At 56.6% G+C, this 20,991-nt stretch overlaps 10 protein-coding genes across 10 annotated transcripts; 6 read left to right on the plus strand and 4 right to left on the minus strand.

Annotated features, from left to right (window-relative positions):
* Window positions 1-236: 236 nt before the first annotated feature.
* On the minus strand, window positions 237-598 carry D7B24_000239 (uncharacterized protein; the record flags this gene model as incomplete). Its single annotated transcript, XM_028634500.1, has 2 exons — window positions 237-324; window positions 381-598. 2 exons carry the CDS (start codon window positions 596-598, stop codon window positions 237-239), a joined length of 306 nt encoding a protein of 101 aa, XP_028498202.1.
* Window positions 599-1,945: 1,347 nt separating this feature from the next.
* D7B24_000240 (uncharacterized protein) lies at window positions 1,946-3,757 on the minus strand (the record flags this gene model as incomplete). Its single annotated transcript, XM_028634501.1, has 1 exon — window positions 1,946-3,757. One exon carries the CDS (start codon window positions 3,755-3,757, stop codon window positions 1,946-1,948), a length of 1,812 nt encoding a protein of 603 aa, XP_028498203.1.
* Window positions 3,758-4,509: 752 nt separating this feature from the next.
* On the plus strand, window positions 4,510-4,946 carry D7B24_000241 (uncharacterized protein; the record flags this gene model as incomplete). Its single annotated transcript, XM_028634502.1, has 2 exons — window positions 4,510-4,665; window positions 4,791-4,946. The coding sequence occupies 2 exons, from the start codon at window positions 4,510-4,512 to the stop codon at window positions 4,944-4,946; spliced, it is 312 nt and encodes a 103-aa protein (XP_028498204.1).
* Window positions 4,947-7,167: 2,221 nt separating this feature from the next.
* On the minus strand, window positions 7,168-7,644 carry D7B24_000242 (uncharacterized protein; the record flags this gene model as incomplete). Its single annotated transcript, XM_028634503.1, has 1 exon — window positions 7,168-7,644. The coding sequence occupies one exon, from the start codon at window positions 7,642-7,644 to the stop codon at window positions 7,168-7,170; it is 477 nt and encodes a 158-aa protein (XP_028498205.1).
* Window positions 7,645-8,045: 401 nt separating this feature from the next.
* D7B24_000243 (uncharacterized protein) lies at window positions 8,046-8,711 on the plus strand (the record flags this gene model as incomplete). Its single annotated transcript, XM_028634504.1, has 2 exons — window positions 8,046-8,463; window positions 8,533-8,711. 2 exons carry the CDS (start codon window positions 8,046-8,048, stop codon window positions 8,709-8,711), a joined length of 597 nt encoding a protein of 198 aa, XP_028498206.1.
* Window positions 8,712-9,479: 768 nt separating this feature from the next.
* Window positions 9,480-11,085, plus strand: PUT1 (proline dehydrogenase; the record flags this gene model as incomplete). The annotated part of the gene is made up of 2 exons (XM_028634505.1): window positions 9,480-10,147; window positions 10,254-11,085. The coding sequence occupies 2 exons, from the start codon at window positions 9,480-9,482 to the stop codon at window positions 11,083-11,085; spliced, it is 1,500 nt and encodes a 499-aa protein (XP_028498207.1).
* Window positions 11,086-11,251: 166 nt separating this feature from the next.
* D7B24_000245 (uncharacterized protein) lies at window positions 11,252-11,901 on the minus strand (the record flags this gene model as incomplete). Its single annotated transcript, XM_028634506.1, has 2 exons — window positions 11,252-11,569; window positions 11,629-11,901. 2 exons carry the CDS (start codon window positions 11,899-11,901, stop codon window positions 11,252-11,254), a joined length of 591 nt encoding a protein of 196 aa, XP_028498208.1.
* Window positions 11,902-14,851: 2,950 nt separating this feature from the next.
* D7B24_000246 (uncharacterized protein) lies at window positions 14,852-17,763 on the plus strand (the record flags this gene model as incomplete). Its single annotated transcript, XM_028634507.1, has 2 exons — window positions 14,852-16,928; window positions 16,976-17,763. The coding sequence occupies 2 exons, from the start codon at window positions 14,852-14,854 to the stop codon at window positions 17,761-17,763; spliced, it is 2,865 nt and encodes a 954-aa protein (XP_028498209.1).
* Window positions 17,764-18,597: 834 nt separating this feature from the next.
* On the plus strand, window positions 18,598-19,476 carry D7B24_000247 (uncharacterized protein; the record flags this gene model as incomplete). The annotated part of the gene is made up of 1 exon (XM_028634508.1): window positions 18,598-19,476. The coding sequence occupies one exon, from the start codon at window positions 18,598-18,600 to the stop codon at window positions 19,474-19,476; it is 879 nt and encodes a 292-aa protein (XP_028498210.1).
* Window positions 19,477-20,144: 668 nt separating this feature from the next.
* D7B24_000248 (uncharacterized protein) lies at window positions 20,145-20,696 on the plus strand (the record flags this gene model as incomplete). Its single annotated transcript, XM_028634509.1, has 1 exon — window positions 20,145-20,696. The coding sequence occupies one exon, from the start codon at window positions 20,145-20,147 to the stop codon at window positions 20,694-20,696; it is 552 nt and encodes a 183-aa protein (XP_028498211.1).
* Between the last annotated feature and the right edge of the window lie 295 nt (window positions 20,697-20,991).

Below are 20,991 nucleotides of genomic sequence, written 5' to 3' on the forward strand. Positions count from 1 at the left end.
ACTAATCTTGTGTACTCTACGCTACGGGGCAGGTGGGACGGCTGGGAGAGGTCGCATCTGCATATAGACTAACGGCGTGCCGACGAGCGCGCGTGTATGAATGTTGTATAGTAGGCTGTCAAGCCAATGTCATTCCATTGAATCATCTACAGTCGAGGTGACCGTGTGACCTCAGGATATGATAAGGCCACTCTCGCTCAGCCATGTACTCGTTCAGGTCACGCAAGCACGCTCGCTCATACTGCGGCCGCTCCTCCCCCAGGCGGCGACCTCCAAAGCCCTCTACACCACTCGCAGAAGAATTTTGTCGTGCACTGGTAATATCTACCACGTGTCAGTTCGCTCGTCCCGCGGGCCGCGTGAAAGGTGAATGGACGTACTCCCAGAAACCTTCGCTCGTACTCTTGTCGATCTTGCTGCATTGGCACTCTGCTTTTCTCTTCGCGCAGAGGACAGGGTCGGGAGGCGGGATATGCCTGCCGCTGACAGCTTCAAAGTCGGCCGTGGCAGCGTGGCGGCCAAGATCGAGGTCGTCTGTGGCTGGCGCCGCAAGCACGCTGGAGCCCAATGCAAAGAGAAGAAATGTTGCGGGACGCATTGTGACGATTGTAGTCTCGCTGAATGACGGTGCAGCTCAGGTCTGTTGACTACGGAAGATATGTTATGCGGATGCAATAAATAATGCCGGGCGAGCACTGTCTCTTATACACGACGCCGAGCCCTCCAAGCACCGCAGTCACGTCCGTGAATCAGCAAGGCCTCGCCGTTGCACGACCCCCGAGACTCTCGATGGGGCGCATGGCGAACCGCGTACCATCTGACGATTCGCCTTGCACACATGGCACAAGGCGAAGTTTCGACCCGGCCCGAGCCACTCCAGCCGGAGCCATCCCTTTCAAACCACAAGGGCTGGCTTCTTGTTGGTATCAGATTGTCGTGTGTTGGCACAGTAGTACACGGATCGCCGTCGCCAACGGCCATTGTCTTGACCGCAAATGTCTTGGGTACAACGCCTGAAAAGTGCTGAATCTTGACAAACAGGAGGGCTGCTCGTACACGACGGTCACACGTACGAAGATGGCGAAACCAAGAAGCCTGTTTATAGGGTGGCTCACGAGGAACGACGGAGAAGATCGCTCGGAATGAACTATCTCTGCTGGGCTGGGACCTATATCTGCTTCGACACTCTGAGTATTTCTCAAGGGGCATACAAACCCTCGATGCCATATTGTTGAGGTTTGTGGGTACGTGGGGAAGGATGGTTACGATGATCAAGCTACTTTACCCCTTCGAGGTGCCTGATTCATCGTCGATTTTCTTACATTTCCCATCTTCACAGCGATGAAGTGACGACCCATACGAAGAGCGTCATGGACATCATGACCATGCAGCACCTAGTATCACAAAGCTGCCCCGCAACGGTGCGACAAACAGAGGAGTCGCCTTTGCCGTCCGTCCCTCACCGCATCGAGCGTCTCAAGGTCAGGGTAGCTGTTGTGGCAAGTTGCCTCATCACTCTTCGCATCATGCCCCGGTGTCACAGATCACAGAGATGCACATGTCAACCTGCCAAACATGTACGAACGCAGTCGTCTGCGCCGTGCAACGCCGTCTCCAGGCCAAAAGACGCAGACGTGACGATGACAAGAACGGAGAACGGCAATGCCGACTAGGGACGAAGGGTCATGGGTGCGACCTTGCAGCCGTGTCCGGCGTTCGTCGGTCGCACGAGAGCCTCACCGCTTTGTTCTCTCGCTAGAAGTCATCCCGTCGGTGGGCGAGGTGAATAGCAAAGACGACGATTGCATCATATCTAGCAGATGAGAGCTTTCGGGATCATGTCCGAGACAGGAGAACAGAAAAAGGACAACGTCAAGTCTTGAAATAACGCCATGGTATTACACTGACACAAGCTGGTATCTGCTGCATCGCAAAGAGGCCCACTCTATGGCGCTTTCTTCGGCTTCTCCTCCTCTGGCGATCTCGGCGTCGCATTCTTCGGCACTTGCGCAGCATTGCCATTCGCGGCCTTGCCCTCCTTCGGCTGCTCTTTCGCCTTAGCCACAGGTACGGCGCTGCCGTTGTGCTCCGGCGTCTTGGCTGTGCCCTTCGCGGACCCCAACCCCGTGATCGACACGACGGCATAGGCCACGGCGACGACAGCCGTAATGAGATCGAGAATGTGCACAGCCCACCAGAGATGCTGGGTGCCCAGGGCGCACGTCGCGTACTCAAACTTCCAGCTCCACGTCGCCTCATCAAACCAGGCGCTGAGCAGGCCGGCGTTGCCGCCGAAATCGCCCATCATGCTGCGCACCGTAATCTCCCTGATGCCGGAGAGGCCGTCGGCGCCGACGGTGCCGTTGCCCTTGGCGTGCTCCCAGCGGCTGACGTCCCAGTAGCGGTTCCCCTCCTTGACCTGGCGGATGAAGTGGTACGTGTCGCAGCCCTCGTGGTCGTGGCCGTTGAGGATGACGCCCGGGCGGCCCTGGCCGTGGCCCGGGGCGTCGGGGTCGCCGCTCATGCCGTAGATGCCCTCGAGGAAGCCCTTGCTCGCGGCCGAGGACAGCTGGTTCTGCTCCTTGAGGCCGCCGTCGTGGTCGTGAAAGGTGAAGAGCGGCGCGTCGACGCAGACGCCCTCGGGCTTGTAGAGGGGCACGTGGGTCAGGACAATGGTGAAGTGGCCGCGGAACTCGACGGCGGACGAGGTGGCGATGACGTCGTTGATGAACTTGTACGTGTCGTCCTGCAGCTTGGCGTCGCGCGCCGGCGTGTCGAGGTTCATGTCGTTGAGCACGACGACGCGCAGCTCGGGCGGCAGGCGGTCGGAGGTCGGGTTCGTCGCCTCGTCGTAGAGAGTGCCGTTGGCGGTGGGGTCCTGGCGGCCCAGCTCGAAACGAAGCTCGTAGTTGGCCTTGCCAAAGGCCTTTTCGAAGCGGTGCAAGCGGTCTTCGTTGATGTCGCCGGCGTAGCCAATGTCGTGGTTGCCGACGACGTTGATGACGCGCCGCTGCCAGACGGCCTCCTCGCCCTCGTTGCCCATGATGGCCGACAGGTCGTAGTCCATGGCCGGATAGACGGCCGTCTCGTCGGGCACGCGCTCGGTGCCGCGGAAGACGCGGTTCCAGAACCGCCCTGCGCGTCGCTGAAACTCGTCATCCTTGACCCACTGGCTGCCCAGCAGGTCGCCGAGCACGGTCAGATGTGTGGGCTTGGTCCACCAGCGGACCGTTCTGTAGATGTGGGCGAGGTAAAAGTCGTTGCCGAAGAGGTCGATGTGCTTGCGCAGGGATTCTAGCTCGACGAAGACGTCTTCAAAGACAAAGTCGATCCAGTCGTGGAGGGCCTGGCGGATGCGCTCGCGCAGCGACGAATGCGCCGTCTTGTAGGTGACGTGGCGGTAGAGACTCTGAAGGTGCGGCACGCGAGGACCTTTCGAGTTGGGAATGGAGGAGTCGCCCTCGAGCTGGGGATCGCCGAGTGCGAGGAGTCGGAATGGTGCCGGTTGCGCATCGGTGCGGGATGGGATCGGAAGATCAGGGACATGTTGGTGTATTGTCTCGAGGAAAGCTGGCAGCCCGGCTGCCGACGCGGAAGGTGTCTCAAGGCCGCGGGTGGTGTTGGTGATCGCGGCGGTCAGGGGTAAAGGAAAGGCGCATCCCAGAAAGACAGGATACAGATAGAGGTAGAACGTGGAGACTATCGCCAGGGGGAGCAGCAGGCGAAGGCCATGACGGAGGAGGGCCACGAGGAACATGTGGTGAGCGGCGGTAGGAGCAACAGCAGCATCCACAAGTCGACAGCCGACACTGATGTATCGTGGCCGGGCGTCTCTTGACTGTTAGGGGCGGGGGGGTGAAGCAGAACCCGGAGAGGAAAACGTGGTCATCATGGTGTTTTGCCAAAATGAGAGAGACTTGTCCCTGGTCCAGGGGTAAAGAAAGCTCGGACCACCCATCGCATGTGCTGCGGCGGGGGCACCGTGCGAGGCTGAACCCCTAAACTGAAGTCGCGTCTCAGTGCGCGGAGTGCAACACGCCAACACCATCACCACCAGGGTTTCTATGTAGTGCCATCCACAGGCGACAGCAACAGCGCATGCCAAATCACCATGCATTGAAGCCGACATGACTGCATATACTGGCGGCTCTGGCCCAATGGTTGGGCCTATCACCGGTCGTATGAATCTACCCATCCGTGACACCTCACAACCATCATGATCAGGCCACCAATCATGCTGCCACGGCCTACAAGAACCCGCGAAAGAGGGCCGCCACTTGAGGTCCAAGGCGTTCTTGCCGTCTGCGGTGCGCCTGGCCCTTCGGCCCTTAGATTCCTTGATATACCGCCTGTTCTGTCTCCTCCAGCCTGGTTCCTGTTGTTTCTTCCAGCCATATTCTACCACTATTGGCGATTGCTCCTATCTTCGTTACAATACTATGAAAGGCCTAGGAGCGCAAGTGCACTGAGCTCAACGGAGATGAACTAACAACAATATCATTAGCACCAATGGTCCTCGACGCCATTGGGATCGGCCTCGGCGCCGCCACCTTTGCCGCCGACCTGACTCTCGCCATCGTCAAGCTCAAGCAGTTATGGGACGAAGTCAAGGACACCCCCGATGAAATCGCGAGTATTCTTGAAAACCTCCAAGTCATCGACTTGGTGCTCCAAGGCTTGGACGCCGAATTGCGCAGCGATGATATTCCCCCTGAGCTTCGGACTCGCATCATCGCTTCTCCTCTACGACTATCCCAATGCGCATACGCTTCCCTTCAGGATGTTATCAGATCATTGGATACGGAGCTGCAAAAATCAAATGGTTTCAAGAGGCGCTCGCCTCGATCAAAATTGTGCTCCAGAAGTCCACCTTCCAGCATCTTGAGAAGAAGCTCCAACGAGCCCTGCAGACGTTGGACTTGGCCATCCGGAATTTCGAACTGTAAGTCTTGACAGACACAATCTTTTTCCCAAGTCGCGCAGTCATCGTGTTGCTCATCTCCGACCGAAAATAGGAGCTTGATCATGAATACTGGACACATGGTAGCTCAGAGGCTGCCGCTGCCTCTGCCCGCTACAGCCTCTCCAGGTATCAGAGCCGCTACCAACTCGCCGGCAACGCTTGTCCAGACCACCAAAGGAACAGGCACTGATGATACCCATGAGAGATCAGCATCGCGCAGGAAAGCAAATGCTGGATTATCGATATCACTCGGAACAACAGTGTGGTTCGGCCGCTTCGAGTACACTCGAATATCTGATGGACAGTATCGACTTGTCATCCGCCCCCCAAGTTGGCTGATTGGTTCTATTTATGTGGCTATGCCTGAATTCAGTGTTCAGGGCTGGCAATCCAACTTCCGCACATACTGCCTGATACCCGACTGGTCTATTCTCGGTGACGAACTACGTGTGGCCTTGATCGCGGACGACTTCTCGGCCTTGAAACGTTCGCTTCACACTCACAAATTGTCTATATGGTCTCAAGACAAGATAGGCCTTTCACTGTTGGCGGTAAGTAGCCTGGAGCGAGAACGAGATTCTGAACTTCACTCTCCGATCCTTGTCCATCCCCGCCGCTAACCAGACATGACAAAAGCTCGCCACCATGTTCAATTCCCCCAGAATTTTACGAGAGCTGTTCGAACTTGGTTTAGAGTCAGGTTACGACACGGCCAGGCCTTTTGTGGAGCAGGTCTTGGATCTCGTGAATCCGGAAAGCGATTATTCCGTAATGGAAATGTCCCTTCAAATCACACAGTAAGCCACACATCCGGCCGAAAACACAGGTTTTCAGTGCTGCACCTTCTCACAATGTGATTCAAGGCTTTTCCTGCTGCTGCTTTCGGTCCAATCGTACTCCAAGAACAAAGTTGGAATCGACAATCATCAGCAACGATGTTTGGACACCATTCGTATATCGTCCGACTACATCTTAGTGAAAGATCTAGGATGTGAAATAGTTGATTTTCTTATTTTGACATTTCCCAACATAATTCCACCTGACCACATGAAACTTTTTTTGGACTATTTCTTCCCGGGGCTTTCACTTGCCAAACGACTTTTCTTATCTCGAGCAATGACCCTAATGCGGCGGGACCTGCATTCCACAATTGAAGAAGCAACTCGTTTTTTACCCGAAGCACGTCCGAATACCCATTTAGGATCACCAAGGGCCAGTCTAGACTTCACAGAGTTCAACGCCCGCGAGCGTCGTTTGGTCCTTCATCTAGCGGCCCGGAATCTCGGGCTGTCATGTTCTCGATACGTTCTCCAGTCGAATTCTGATTACTGGAGCCAAACAATTCGTAACTTACTTATGCGTCAGGACACCGAACTGTCGTCTCTCGAGCCATACGTATACAATCCATTCAGCGACCAGATATTAAGTGTACCACTAACCCCGCTTCTCACCTACCTATGTGCGGTACTAGAGGCGCACCAGTATGATGAGACGGAAGGCTGTATTGAGGAATCATTGTCTCAAGCGCTCTTATCGTGGCTTAGACTAGTCAAGTGCGCGGGTGTGAATCTGCACACGTATGGAAGCGATGAGAGAAGAAAGTGCAAGGAAACAGGTCCCGTAAGCTTTTTCTTGACTATGGTGGAGACATTTGCAAGGTGTCATCATATTCGACTCATCAACATCGACTACGGTGCCGAACCGGAGGACTGGAACCTGTGGTGGGCCATTGAATATGAAGAACTCGCCGGAATCTTCTGGAATATGGTAGAGAACCCACCACTCTGCTTGCCAGGCAGCTGGGTGGAAGAGGATGTTCTGTGGCATCAAGACTGGTGGATTGGCAGCGCAGGAGACTCTTTTATGTGGGCCGGGACATTCGTTGAGCCCCAGTAGATAAGATGTATTCGAACGTATCTACACACCTTCTCGCGAATCCGTGTCCTCTCCAGCCTGTAGCCACCCGACGCCTCTGGTCTTCGTCTCGTTGCGGAAGTTGACATCGCAGTGTTATAGTTGGTACATCATGTGCAAGGACGTGGCGTCTGATGTGCTCTTCGGGATTTGCTTACAGGCCGAAAGCTTTGATGCGCTGCGTCACGAACTTCCGGGCATGCGTCGCGAACTTAGAACCCACGGGCAAGTTCTTGGCGTACGAAACTTCATTCGTGATTCTTTTAAATGTGTTGGCCACGAGCCAATGTTCATGAATCTGACCCAAGCTCGTCTTCGTACTCGTCGTCCAAGGTAGGCACATCCACGAGGAATTGCGCATCATCAAGCTCCTCACCGTCGGCGAGGAATGCAAATGCTACAGGGATATTATCCTTCAAACCTTTGCTAACAGGCTTGTCATCGTCGTCAATCCGTAGTACCTTCCATCCTTGACCGAGGTCGTTGACATTGTTCGGTAGACCGTACACTATTCGGACGTCATCCGACGTTGGCACGGGGGTAACATCGGTCAATGTCGGCGAGATTTTGAGACCATCCGGGAAGCGCTCGCGCAACACCTCGAGCAGAGATTTGTTGATGGCGGAGAAGGACTGCAGGCTATCGACGAAGAGGAGGATTGTGTGTACGCCGTACTTGAAGCGGATAGAGTAGTCCGTAGCATCTACCTGCGACTGGGCAATTTCAGTATGGAGATCGAGTAGGTGATTGCGCTGGTTTCTTACCATTCTTGCGACCTTGACCAAGGGTCTCTCAGACTTGTCGAATGGGTTCAGATAACGGGCAGCTGCGGATGTGAAGGAAGGGAACGAAGGTGGGGAGTTGTTTGTTGGTGGGGCAGGTTCCCCAGATCACGACGCGAGAACGGACTGGTACTCCACACTTCCGGCAGTAAATGCGAAGTCAGGTGATCTCGCGTAAAGTGTTCCTGAGAGCTTTCAATCCTCAGGCTGTCGCTTCGTCCACCACTTGCCTGCGATGGCTGGAGTGTGATATCGAGTTGTCCCCCCCTTTTCATGTCAACACAGTCATGAGATTTTCCTCTACGAAAGGCTCGAGATAGCGCAAAACCGATCTTCGCGAAATCTTCCTCGCGACAGGCGCAAAGACAGCTAAATTGCCCCCCATCATGACCGTCCACGAACCGTCCATGGCGGAGGCGCTCAACCTTGCCCAGCCCGCCGCTGAGTCCCGATTGTCCATGCCGACACCGATTCGGATTCCCATCTCTGGCTTCGTCGGCTTCAGCATTGGCTCTACATTGGGTCTGATTCACGGCAGTCGCATCGCCCAGTTACAGTTTCGCGCCGAGCACGCCCATAAGATGCCAACCTCCACGACAGGATGGTACCTGTACCATAAGAGCAAAAACTATCACACCATGTTTGGCGGTATGCGCGAGGCCATTCGCATGGGTTCCCGTCTTGGATTCTGGACACTGCTGGCATTCGGTCTGGAGAGCACCGTGGACCGCTATCGTGGAAAGACGGACTTCCTGAGCACTGTGCTCTCTAGTGTGTCCGTAGCTGGGGCTTTCAGTCTGTGGAGTGAGTTGCTGTTCTAATACGCCAGTGTATCGCGACGAGATGCGAGAATCCTAACTAAAACCTTCGCAGACCGCTTCTCGCTACCTACGGCCGCTAGGACAGCCAAGTACGGCCTCCTTTTTGGCCTTGCCTACGGAGGTATGCAAGACGTCGTTGGCTTGGCCCGCGGCAGGCCTGTTAGTTACGTCGAGTTCTTCCGCCGAAAATTCCGGTCGGCCAGCAACTTGGAGGAACAATCCCGTGTGTAGGACGCCATAAAAGAGCCTAAACAATTAACTCCGCCATTGAGCATGGTCGAGTGGTGCAATGTCAGCCGTTATCAGATGCGTCAACCCCGCGCCGGTACTCGTCACACGACTTGCCGCTTTCGGATCTGGCGCCTAGCAGCCGGACCACGACATCAATGCATCGCCAGATGAGGTGTCTGGCCCTCGCATCATCGAAAATCGGATAGCCTTCCCGACCCATCCACGATGCTTTATCTACCATTGGGGCACTTTTCCGGTCGGGGACGCCCTCCGGTGCCGTCATGTCCGACACGTCTGACCTGACGGCTGAATCCCCGCCCACGTGACGGTTGATAAGGCGAACCTCCGCACCGGGGGATCGGACTCTCAAGGCCGCAACCAATGGGCGGTATCGACTACGCTTGATTGCCCATTTCGGATATTTGGAGACGGCCTGTTATCACAGTGTCGGATCAGTTCGCGATTGGGGGAGGGGGGGCGGAGTGCCGCACCCGCCCTGGCAAACCTGACGATAGCTCAGAGGAACGACGGACATAAAGGGCTGGCGCCCAACTTTGTCGCCTGCGGTCCTGGTTGCGCGCGGAGTGTTCAAGGAACGTTGTACATCTCATCATATCTGTAGACAGTTCATTCAGAGTTTGGTGGATGCATAGCCCACGCTCATCCACCAGCCCATCCATCCATCTCGTCGATCGCTCGTCGTTGTCTTGACCAACTTTATCACTCGGGCTCCCTCGTCATTGCTTCGCTACCATCACAGTAGCCGCCATGCTCCTCTCTTTTCGCCCAGCGAGGTTGTCCAGATCCAAGTGGACACGGCCAGGAACCAGCGGAAGTATATCTCACTATGCAGCGACGAGAAGAAGCCGTTTAGTCGATTCCCATCGTGATGCGTCTCTCATTCACACCTCATCGAAGAACTCGTACCACCCCAAAGTCCACCTCCACCCCGCCGCTCCTCCCGCCAACCCTGTCGCTGTCACCCCAGCGCCCGCTCACAAAGCCCCACTGTCTCTCCTCCCCCTTCACATGATCCTCCGCTCCCTGCTCACGACTACGATATCGTCCTCCCGCTGGCTGCTGCCGCCCTCGCTGGCCATCGCCTCGGCCCTCGCGCACGCGACGCACCCGCTGCTCAGCCCGGACCGCAACCCCCTGCTCCGCGTCCTGCTGAAGCACACGTTCTACGCCCAGTTTTGCGCGGGCGAGTCACCGGCCGAGGTACGCCGCACCGTATCTCGCCTCAAGGGGCTGGGGTTCTCCGGCGTCATCCTGGGCTACGCGCGCGAGGTCGTTATGACGGAGGCGCAGACAAGAGGCCTCAGCGGCGCCAGCGAGACGAGCAGTCGCAGTGACGAGGAGGAAGTGAGGCCTTGGCAGGAGGGGACGGAACAAACGGTGAGGCTCGCCGAGGCGGGCGACTTTGTGGCACTCAAGTAAGCTTTGTTCATCTGTCTACATCTGTCTACATATCCGCGCGAGCCCCGGAGCCCACGAGTCCACCATTCAGCAGCAGCAGCAGCAGCGGACTGACCGAGTCAGATTCACCGGTGCCGGCCAGCAAGCCCTCTACGCCCTCGCCGAGAGACTCCCACCCTCGGCGGCCTTAGCCTCGGCCATGGATAGCATCTGCGCCTGCGCCGCAGCTCGGGGTGTCCGTCTCCTCTTCGACGCCGAGCAGGCCGCCGTTCAGCAGGGCATCGACGACTGGACCTTGACGTACCAGCGCAAGTACAACACTGCGCCTGGGAGGGCTGTCATTTACGGCACGTACCAGGCGTACCTCAAGTCGACGCCAGCGACGCTAACGCGGCACCTGCTGACTGCACAAGAGCAAGGGTTCACATTGGGCGTGAAGCTCGTGCGCGGTGCGTATCTGGGTTCAGACCCGCGACACCTGATCAATGACACAAAGGACGAGACGGACACGGCCTATGATGACATGGCTGAGGGAATGCTACGGCAGCAGTGGGGAGGCCGTCTGAGAGGGGCCAACGGCCCATTTCCTCCAGCAAGTCTCGTCGTTGCGTCGCACAATGTTGATTCGGTGCGGCGGGCGCGAGCCTTGGTCGAAGCGGGCCAGGCGCGAATCGAGGTCGCATTTGGACAGCTGCAGGGTATGGCGGACGAAGTGAGCTGCGCGCTGGTGATGGCGGCGAATGGCCGCGTCTCAGCAGGCGAAAGCTCGGGGCCGAAGAAGGCTTTGGAGACTTATAAGTACTTGGTCTGGGGTTCTACTGGGGAGTGCATGAAATATCTCTTGAGGCGGGCCCACGAGAACCGAGACGCTGTGCAGAGGACGCGAACCGGACGGGACGCCATGTGGGCCGAGATCGCGAGGCGTGCGAGAAGTGCTGTGGGTCTGGAGACGTGACAGAAAACCGAGGATGCAGTTGAAGAAGAGGAAGCGTTGGCTTTGAGTTTGTTAGCAGTGATTCTTCAAGATCTTGATATACTGATGACGCACCATTCCAAGACGTGCGTCTGGATATCTCCCAGTCTTAATTCTTGCCCTGCTGCTTTCAAGGTTCGTCTTTCGCTTACACCCCGCGGAGGGCCATGGCTCCAAGCACCAGCTCATCCATCTGCAGCTTCCTCTCTTGCTCATCCTTAATGGCGTCAAGCCACGGGAGGCCATTGAGCTTGTAGTATTTCTTCACTTTTGTCCAATCTGTCGATACTGCAAGCTCATCGTCGGAGAATCCCGCAGGTGTACCGTGCACATTCTCAGCCAAGTGCTTCTCGATGTCATCGCGAGACACAGGCGTCGCGGCACTATCACTCGGATAGGTGATCTTAACGACGACAAGATCCTTGGTCGCAGGGCTGATTCCAAAGCGACGATAGGCATCTGCAATCTGTGCCAGGTCAGTCTGGGATAAATAAACCGGGGGGGTTTTGTGCTATGCGTGCGTACGTTATTCGAGGGACTCAGTGATGTGACAAGCTCGGAATGCACGTTCGGCGTCCTAAGGTTGTCGCTCAGCTTGACCGCCAGCGCCCTGAAGGCAGCGGCCAGAATCTGGTTGCGCGACGCGACGACGGACGCGTCGACGAACGCATATTCGAATGCGGCGTTGCGCGCCAGGAGTTGGGAGTGCAGGAAGCCCGCGTTCTGGACTCCACGAAAGAGGGCGACATGAACCTGGTGGTCCGAAGGGACGAGGTCGAGGGCGATTGTGTCGAGCATGGTGCTTTCTCCGATTGATTCGCCGAACAGGCTAATCAAGGTTCTTCAGGGTGTCCCCAAACTATCGAGGCACGAAACACCGGGCTGTTGTGGGAGTCGAGAAGCGCGGATCACCCTTGTGTGGTCAAGAGGCGTGGACAGAGATCAAGGAAAAGCTTCTGATGGAGGGGTAAATGCTATTAGGTACGCTAGAGGGGCAGGTGGGGGCTAGAATTGGGTTGCCCGGCTTGCCTGGTCTTGCTGGTGTATCAAAGCCGGTATCTCACTGGACATTCAGATGACTAAGGCAAGTCGACGCTGGCATGTCGCTTCCAGACACCCTGATGGCCCCAAATCTGCAACTCCACCCATATGAAGTTGTCTTATCGAGACCGACCATACCTGTACGAGCACCGTGTGCATTGCTGGGAGCAATGCAAGACGTGAAGCAGGGGTGTCCGCCCGTTTAGCCGCCTGTTCGACCTGCCCATCCTGGATGTTGGTCACCCATGGGTGCTGTGCTTGTTTTTGCCTGCCTTATTATGGTCGGCAGATATCTAGTTGCGGACCGATCTTGCTAGTACAGCTCGAGGCCTTGAGGTCCGTCAATGCCTGACCCAGGACGAAACTTTCTATACGTTAGAAAAGTCTAACGACGAAATTGAGGCATTTCCTCATCGTGCAATTGGAGCATATATATAGAATGTGTGTAATCTCTTGGATGGAAAACACGTCGTGGTCAGGACGAATGATGGGCATCTTATTCAAGATGAGCAGACACATCTTTTGCAGCCGCTAGAGGCAATAGCTTGTGGCCAGACGCTAAAAATAAAGAGTCGAAAGGCTTGTTTGAACGTGGGTTCCAGCATGGCCCGAACCCTTGGTGAGGCGTGTGTGCATGTAAAACTCAAAAACCAGAAGCCTCAAACCATAAAAAGGGTTGACAGCAGGCGCTGGGCCTGAGTCGTGTCGCGGGACATCTGAGCTGAGGTTCTTGACTCGGGTCATCAGACGAACTACTTGGTCGCCGTCTGGGCCCCTATTTGTGCTTCGTGCTTTGTGCTGGTCCGATGACATGTGACGAATGGGCGGCGATAGCGCGACGACACACCCACCTTTACGAAGCCATCGGGCACACTCGCTAGCTAAAAAGACGATGGAGGGGAAAGGGATGAAAAAGGAAAAAAAGGGGGTAAAAAAAAAAAACCTTGCATCCCACGATCGGTCAACTTTGGCTTCACATTCCAGGCTGGGAAGGATGGGGCGAATTTGAAGCGGGTGGGTTCTGGGCACACCAGCAAGCACCAGGACGAAACCGGAACTTGGACTCCATTCCTTCGGAATGGTTAGGAAGATGGCCGTCTGCGGCTGTGACATCAAGCCTCTTCCTCGACCATGAGTCCGGCAGGAGAAGGCTATTCGTGGCGGTCGGGTGACCAATGATGCAACGTCGTATGAGGTCCACGAAGGTCGTCATGGAGAGGTATCTGAAGAGACAGTTCTGGACCTCGAACGGCTATGCTATCCCATCAAGGATTCTTGAAGTATTAGAAAGGTGACGACGACAATGACAAGGGGCGACGGGGACCTGGGACGCAAGGGGCATGTTTTGGAGAAGAACAAGGGGGGTTATGGTATTAGTGATGGTGACGGTGACGGTGGTGACGGGGACAAGAGGCAAGGGCTCTGACCTTTGGGTTGTCAACGTCAGCCTTGCCTCAGCCCCTCCGTCAGAACCTACCTACCTACCTACCTCAGGTGAGGCAAGTTAGGTACCTTGGATACCTACCAGAGGTACCTACAGGGAGGTGCAGCTTCTAGTACAGTACAGAAGCAGACGGGCAAGGACGCAGGACCATGGCTTCGGCGCACGCGCTGGTCCGGCGCTCATAGTGGGGGCTAACGGAGACGGTACTGCCACTAGCACGCCTAGCGTGAGTCCCCGGAGTGGCGCCTTGCCTTATGCGAAATCTCCTGCAGCAAACCGCGACGACCGGGTCCTGGCGCGGTGCACGCTGGGGTCCCCCCCTAAGCTCCCAGGATTCAGCGGCAGTGACAGCGATGGCAGCAGTGGCGGGTTGGGCAATTGGCAGGGTCGAACTTGCCGTCGGCTGAGCAAGCCCCGTCGTCGCTTCCCCGATGCGCGGGGACCAGCAACGACTTGCAGGAATCGGAAACGGGCGCTGTGCTGCTGGGGCGAGGAGGGACCGACCTAGTCCTGGTAGACAGACCTAGACCTGGACCTGCCTAAACCCCGATCAGTCTTGAGTCTGAGCCTGAGCCGGAGCCAGCGCCTGAGCTTGCCTGCCTGCCCTGCCTTGCCTGCCTTGCCTGCCTGCACTTGAGCCTGAGCTTGAGCCTGATCCTGATCCTGTTCATTGAGCCTCGAGCCTCGAAGCCTCGAGTATTCGTATGCTAGCTGCCCCCAATTACCGTCGGTATCGGCTTTCCTCCATTTCCTCCTTCGGTTTTACCGTCGTCACTTTGTGAGATATTTCCCCTTAAATCCTCCATGGTCGTCCAAACGAGACAGCCCGTCACCCGCGACGACAAACTTGCGCCCAGTCACCTGTCTTTCCTCCCCCGAGCCCGACGACCGTCACCAGCCGCCCGCTCTGGCCTGCCCGCCCGTCCTGTCACTCGCCCTCGCAACGCAGCGCAACGCATCGACGCGACAGAGCGGCGGTTCCTTGGAGGAGAGGCGCCATCCCTGTACCTGACGCACCGCGACGCACATCAACTGTCAGATCCAACCAGCATCAACGCAACTCGGAGCCAAGGCGCAAACACTTGCCCACGCCACCGCGCAGGCGCAGGCGCTTTTGCAGGGTGGTAATAACGTCACCCCGCGCGGCAAACCCCTTCCCCACGGCAAACCCCGCGACGCCAGCAGCCTTCCAACCCCAAAGTCCTCTTGGCAACCGACTGCGCTGCTTCGACGGCCACGACCACACCACGGGCGCCCCTGACGATGCCTACTGGCCGTCCAGTGAAGCGTCCCGCCGACGCCTTTGCTGGCGATGTCACAAACGTTGTCCTGCGGTCGGGCATCGTCCCATCCAATGCTGCCGATCCCATCGTCCCATCCACCACGCATGACGCCACCGACCAAGCCGCAACCTCGCAGGGCAAGGTCAAGCTTCCTCGGGTCGAGAACCGACAGACGCAAGAAGACTTCTCCGCCCAGGTCAAGAACCGCTTAAACTCGTTCACCAGGACCGGCCAGGCTTGCGATCGCTGCAAGGTCCGCAAGATCAAATGCGACGCCCTCCCCGAAGGATGCTCCCACTGCCTCCAGCAAAGCATCGACTGCTACGTCACCGACCGGGTGTCTGGGCGCACCGAGCGCCGGGGCTATTTGCAGGATCTGGAGCGTGAGAAGAAAGACATGGCAGCTCACATTAAAAACCTCGAGTCTTTGTTGGCCGACAATGGCATCCAAGTTCAACCTTGGACTTGGTCCAAATACCCGACCATGAACGGCCCGCCTGGCGTGACGCTCAATCACATGGGCCAGGCTGTCGAGACGGACGAGGTCAGGGGGCAATGGACTCAGATAAGGTCTGTATGGGTCAAGAACTACAAGGCCGAACCGACCGTCGTCACCACGAGGCCGAAGAACTCGGCACGCTCAGCTCTCGAGTCTCGGCCGGCCGACATCCACATCGGTGTCGGCCCTGACATTGCACCCATGAATGCCATCAAGGGGACCAAACTCACTATACTGGGAACAACAATTGACTTGACGTCGTTCAGCGCGCCCGACATGGACGAACCAGGTCCCGACGTAAGAGTCGCGCAACCCCTTTACAACAAGTCCATCCAGGCCTACCTGCAGTCAGCGATGAACATCAATCCCCCGCCGCATGTGAAGTTGCCTTCACGCGCGGAAGCTTTCGAACTATCGCAGTGGTACTTTGTTTTTGTCTTTCCGTTCCTCCCCGTCTTACACAAACCGACGTATCTGGAAATGCTCGCCAAAATATACGACGACCCGAGTTTCCAGCCGACGGTGGCAGAACTGGTCATGGTACACATGGTCGTCGCTTCAATTTACTATCAGCAATCTCTTCGCGCACCTCCAGGAGCCGTGGACTACAATGAGCTGTCCAATCGCCACTACCACTTCGCGCTGGGAAAGTTTTTCGACCTGGCGTCGTCACAGACCATATCTGCCGTCCAAGCCATGGCCATGATTGCTGCTCATGGCCGCAGCTTCCCCAAACCAGGATGCGGTTTTGTTGTAGCCCACTATGCATTTCTGCGGGCTGTTGACATGAACCTCCACCGGGCTGTCAAGCAGGACGGAGAGACGACAAACCTGGACCTGGAGATTCGCAAGCGGACGTGGTGGACTACTCTTGCTGTGTGTGTCACCCTAGCCGGACGCCTCGGGCGACCCATGCCAATCACCGTCGACGAGTACGACATTGAGTTTCCTGAGCCTGTAGCGGATGAGCTGCTCACCCCGGATGGACTGCTTGCTAGCTCTAGCACATCGCAGTGCGAATTTCACCCTGGACTCGCCGGGTTTCGCATCATTCCTCTGCTGATCGAGATGTACACCAATATTTACAGCGTCAAGCGCGATCCTACCACCTATGTCGATGTTGTCGACAGCCTCGAGGAGAAGCTTCGTATGTGGAAAGAAGACCACCCACCCTCGCTGCGACCAGACCTTCCCACAAATGATCCCCAAGATGGCCAGCAGCACATGTATCAGCTCTATGTTGAGATGATGGAGCTCGAGCTCCGCCTTGCACTTCGCAGCCCCTCGGTGGCGATGACGACTGACCGCAAGATTTTGGCCGAGAATTCGCACATATGCGAGGAGACAGCTTCCCGCATGCTAGAGCATGCCAAGGCCCTTCACAAACTCAAGTGTCTCGATGTGACGTGGTACCAGATTGCCATTTTCGCAGCAGCCATGTTCACAACGCTCGTGGCGCACTGGGAAAGGCGCTTTGACCCGAACGAGCAGAGCTCGACACTGCGGCGCGACATGACAGATTGGTTAAGCATCATTCACTCTATTGCTGTTGCTCTTGGTATGTCTCCGCTCTCAGGTCATTGAGATGTGATGCTAATATACCAGGTTCGGGTGAGCACATCTACAAACAACTCAGTGCAAAGGTCGACTCGACTTTGCGCTGGATTGAGCACGACCGGCAGCAACAGCAACAGCAACAGCAACAGCAACAGCAACAGCAGCAACAGCAGCAGCAGCAACAGCAGCAGCAGCAACAGCAGCATCGACAAAGGCAACAGCAGGAGGAGGCGACTGCTCATCTCCAATCTCAACTGGCTGCAATGCCAGAAATCAAACAGGAAATTGTAGAGGGTTCTTTCCCGGCGTCATCCGGCCCTCAGTCAGTGCTGCCCACACAGACTGTGCCGTCCATGGCGAAGGCCTACTACGATGACCCAAACCACAACGGCGGCACAGCATATTCCCAGCTTGCGTATACGGAACCGACAACCCAAGCAGGAATGTTGTCGTCGTACGACAGCAGCTACCTGTATCCCGCCTCTACACAAGAAAGTGCTACTCCCATCCTGAATAGTGGCATATCCACGGCGAATCACAATCCTCTAGTGGCTTTCGCATCGCAGGCGACGCAACAAGTGATCCAGCCTGAGTCCCCGGCCGTGGACCAGTACCTTTGGCGTCACGTAACAGCGCCCACTGCGCAAGGCACCAACTGGGGCGACTGGGCAGCAGCCATGTCTGCCAGCCAGGAGCGATACGGCGCGAACGCGCTCCTCAATATGGGAACCGTACCCCGCGAGACGCATGTGCCAGCCGACATGGTCAGCATGAACGCTGCGTCAGCCGGACAGTGGCCGACGCTTCTATGGAACGACAACCAGTCAGAGCATTGACGCAAGCGTGTGAATTTGAGGGCAATGACTGGAAGACCTTGCTTGATTCACGATCATCATTGAGTTTGGTACGGAGTTTACGAAAAAGGCGGGATAGAGACACTGGCGTTTGGCATCTGTTCCTGCAGTCACTTGTCTGGGGTCGCAGGCATGACACGGCGTCGGCGATGGGGACGGCGTTCACCGGAGACGGGCGGCTTCCGCGGTTGGGCTATGTAATATGACATTTTGGCTGGCGGGGTAATGTGGAGGAGCCTAAGATACCCAACGAATTGATTGACTTGACGATGAGCGTCTTTGATGCAAGCATCATAGACCCTGCCTGTGCGCTTGTCTGCTGTCGTGCCACGGCTAGAGAGGGGAAGGGGTTGCGTTGTGGCCAGGGTACCAGCACTTGCAATGTCAGCGGCTTGTCCGGTAATGCATCTTCTCGGGCCTCCCGGCGCAGGACAAATTCCAAAGACCGAGTTGTAGGGTCTGTACTAAATCTAGGCAGAATTGAGGACGCGCATGGAAGTCGAAGGTAGGGTGCGGGTACGTTAATTGAACTTTATTATACTATCGCGAGTCGTGACCCTTGCTCTTGAAAAGAGCCCCGTCATGGCCTGACCCCCCAGCGCGACGTCGCGGCCGGGCCGGCACGGACGGCTTCATCTCGCGGCAATGAAATAATAAGAGCATATATATCGTGAAGCCGAGGACCTGAGGGCATTGGTTTCTGATCAGCGTCCCATCACACGGCACCCTCTTTCCCTTCACGATCTGCATCCTTCGTTTCAAAAGTTTCAGGCACCGGCACAGACTTGTTGTCACCAGCGCTGACAGCACTACAAGATGATTTTCTCTTCGCTCATTGCTTCGGTGGCCGTGCTCGGCAGTGGCGTCAACAGCTTTGCCATCCGGCAGAACTCGCCTGCTTGGACGACGCTGCCGCCGACGCCGGAGCTGCCGGCGCCCATCAGCACGGCGACGACGCTGATCAACGGCGTCCAGCTCTGGATGCAAAAGTACAACGAGAAGGCCAACGCGATCCCCATTGTGATGGACCACGGCGGTCTGGGCTACTCGGCATATTTTGGGTCCGTCATCTCGCGGCTCGTCGCCGACGGCTACTATGTCATCGCCGTCGACCGCCGCGGTCACGGCCGCTCGACGTTCAACGCCGGCGACGTCTTCACCTTTGACCAGATGGCCGTCGACATCCACGACCAGCTCGCGCACGCCGGCGTCCCGCAGTACGACGTCGTCGGCTGGTCGGACGGCGCCATGACGACGCTCGCGGCGCTCATCAACCCCGTCACGGCGGCGCCCATCCGCAAGGCGTTCGTCTTCGGCGGCGCCGCCAACCCCGAGGGCACCAACGCCACGTTCAGCGACACGGCCATCTTTGCCGAGTTTGTGGCGCGCTGCCGCACCGAGTACGCGACGCTGCAGCCCGGCGCCGACTTTTTGGCCTTTGCCACAAAGGTCGGCACCATGGAGGCCACGCTGCCGCAGTTCACCGACAAGCAGCTCGGCACCATTGACGGACGCCGCGTCATCATCGTCGGCGCCGAGCACGAGGAGGCCATCAACCTCGACACGCCGGCCCAGCTGCACAAGGCCATCAAGGGCAGCAAGCTGCAGATCCTCAAGGGCGTCAGCCACTTTGCGCCCATGCAGGACCCTGTGCAGTTCACCAAGGCTGTGGAGGACTTCCTTTGCAAGGCGTAGATGGGTGAGGCAGTCGTAGGGGGGATGATTATGATGGTGTTGCATGCATATGGGACTGGAGCGTCATGGATAGATCTAGATTTCTTTGCATAGAAAAGTCGCCTGCGAAGCATATTGGCGAGGGTATGATGTCCATATTTTCTCTCGACCGCACCTTCTCTCGGCTTTGTCGTTCAGTTGACGTGGGGAAAGTGACATGCAGCTCAAGTGCAGCTTCCACATCTGAACTGCTTGAGGTAAGAGGATTGCTGCCCTGCGGCAAGAATGTTGCTGCCCTGCGGCAAGAGTGCCCCGTACCACGATGCCGGTTCTTCTGATACCTATATCTTCTGGCGAGCCTTTTCACAATCGACAACAACTTACAAACCGTAACACTAGTATGATTGACGTCCAACAGCATCCACGCCGCTTCCTTAAACAGATCATCAGCTTCGAACACCATAGTGAATACCATACGTTCTCACCCTCTCGATATGGCGACCGACACGTTTCACCTGTTCCGTCGTCTCCCCATTGAACTCCGAAAGACCATCTAGGAGTTTGCCATTCGGCCCCTGAATCGAAACTTGGCTCACTTCTTCACCCTCGCGTACGAACCTGATAAAAAGGAACCGGAATTTCATGGCTACGAATTCAACGAGGACCGCAATGTTTGCCTCTTCGCCCCAATGAAGCGAGATCAAGATAACGCCACCGGCATGCGCCGTGTCGAGCTCTCCTGGCTCAACAACAACGACTCGTTCTACATGCACGACAGTGGCGTCCTGACCGCAAGTCGAGAGTCGCGCCATACCATGATCAGGTATCTCCGACGAGTTCGCGCGAAGCCAAGATACGCACCCGGCAGCATCCTATTCTTCACTTTCCGAGAGCCGTCGTCGTCTGGCGAGACCTCTCCTCTTCGCCAGTCTTTTATCGAATTCGACGCCAACGACTTCATAGTTCTCCGGTCACAATACCACCTTCCGCATGGGACCTGGTACAACGCCGTTCAGTACCTGGTGGATGCAAGGCCTTACATCGGCCAGGGGTCAACCATTGGTATTGCCATGGATCCCGACAACTACCCTACCTTTTACGACAGCTCCGACGGCGCCCCTTTCATGGGTGTTGCCCATCTCTTGTCCGAAATCATTGACGAGTGTCGCGAAGCCTTCGACGAGGTCGACGCCTCGCTCACCATTGCGGTGATTGACAGCCGCCTCGAGATCGAGCTGTAGGACGAGGACCTGGAGGATCGGTGTGTGGAGTCACGCGACAAGAACATCATGTTGCTCGATTTGCTCGGATTTCCCAGTGATATCGCGCCCCCGTGGGATTTCTGCGACCCAGACATGCTGTACGTCTTCGATGCCTACGCGCATACGATGCGCTACTTGGTGGATCTAATCGAGGTGGATGAGATGGACCACTGCGAAGTGATGCTTATGGGCACCATACGAAAAACACCGTAGCCTGGTCGTTCACCATCCATAGAGCACCGGCGGCCGGAGCGCCGGCTAATACCGTATTGAC

This window comes from Verticillium nonalfalfae (assembly GCF_003724135.2).
Source record: "Verticillium nonalfalfae strain VnAa140/NRRL 66861 chromosome Unknown scaffold_10, whole genome shotgun sequence".
Taxonomy (NCBI): Eukaryota; Fungi; Ascomycota; class Sordariomycetes; order Glomerellales; family Plectosphaerellaceae; genus Verticillium; species Verticillium nonalfalfae.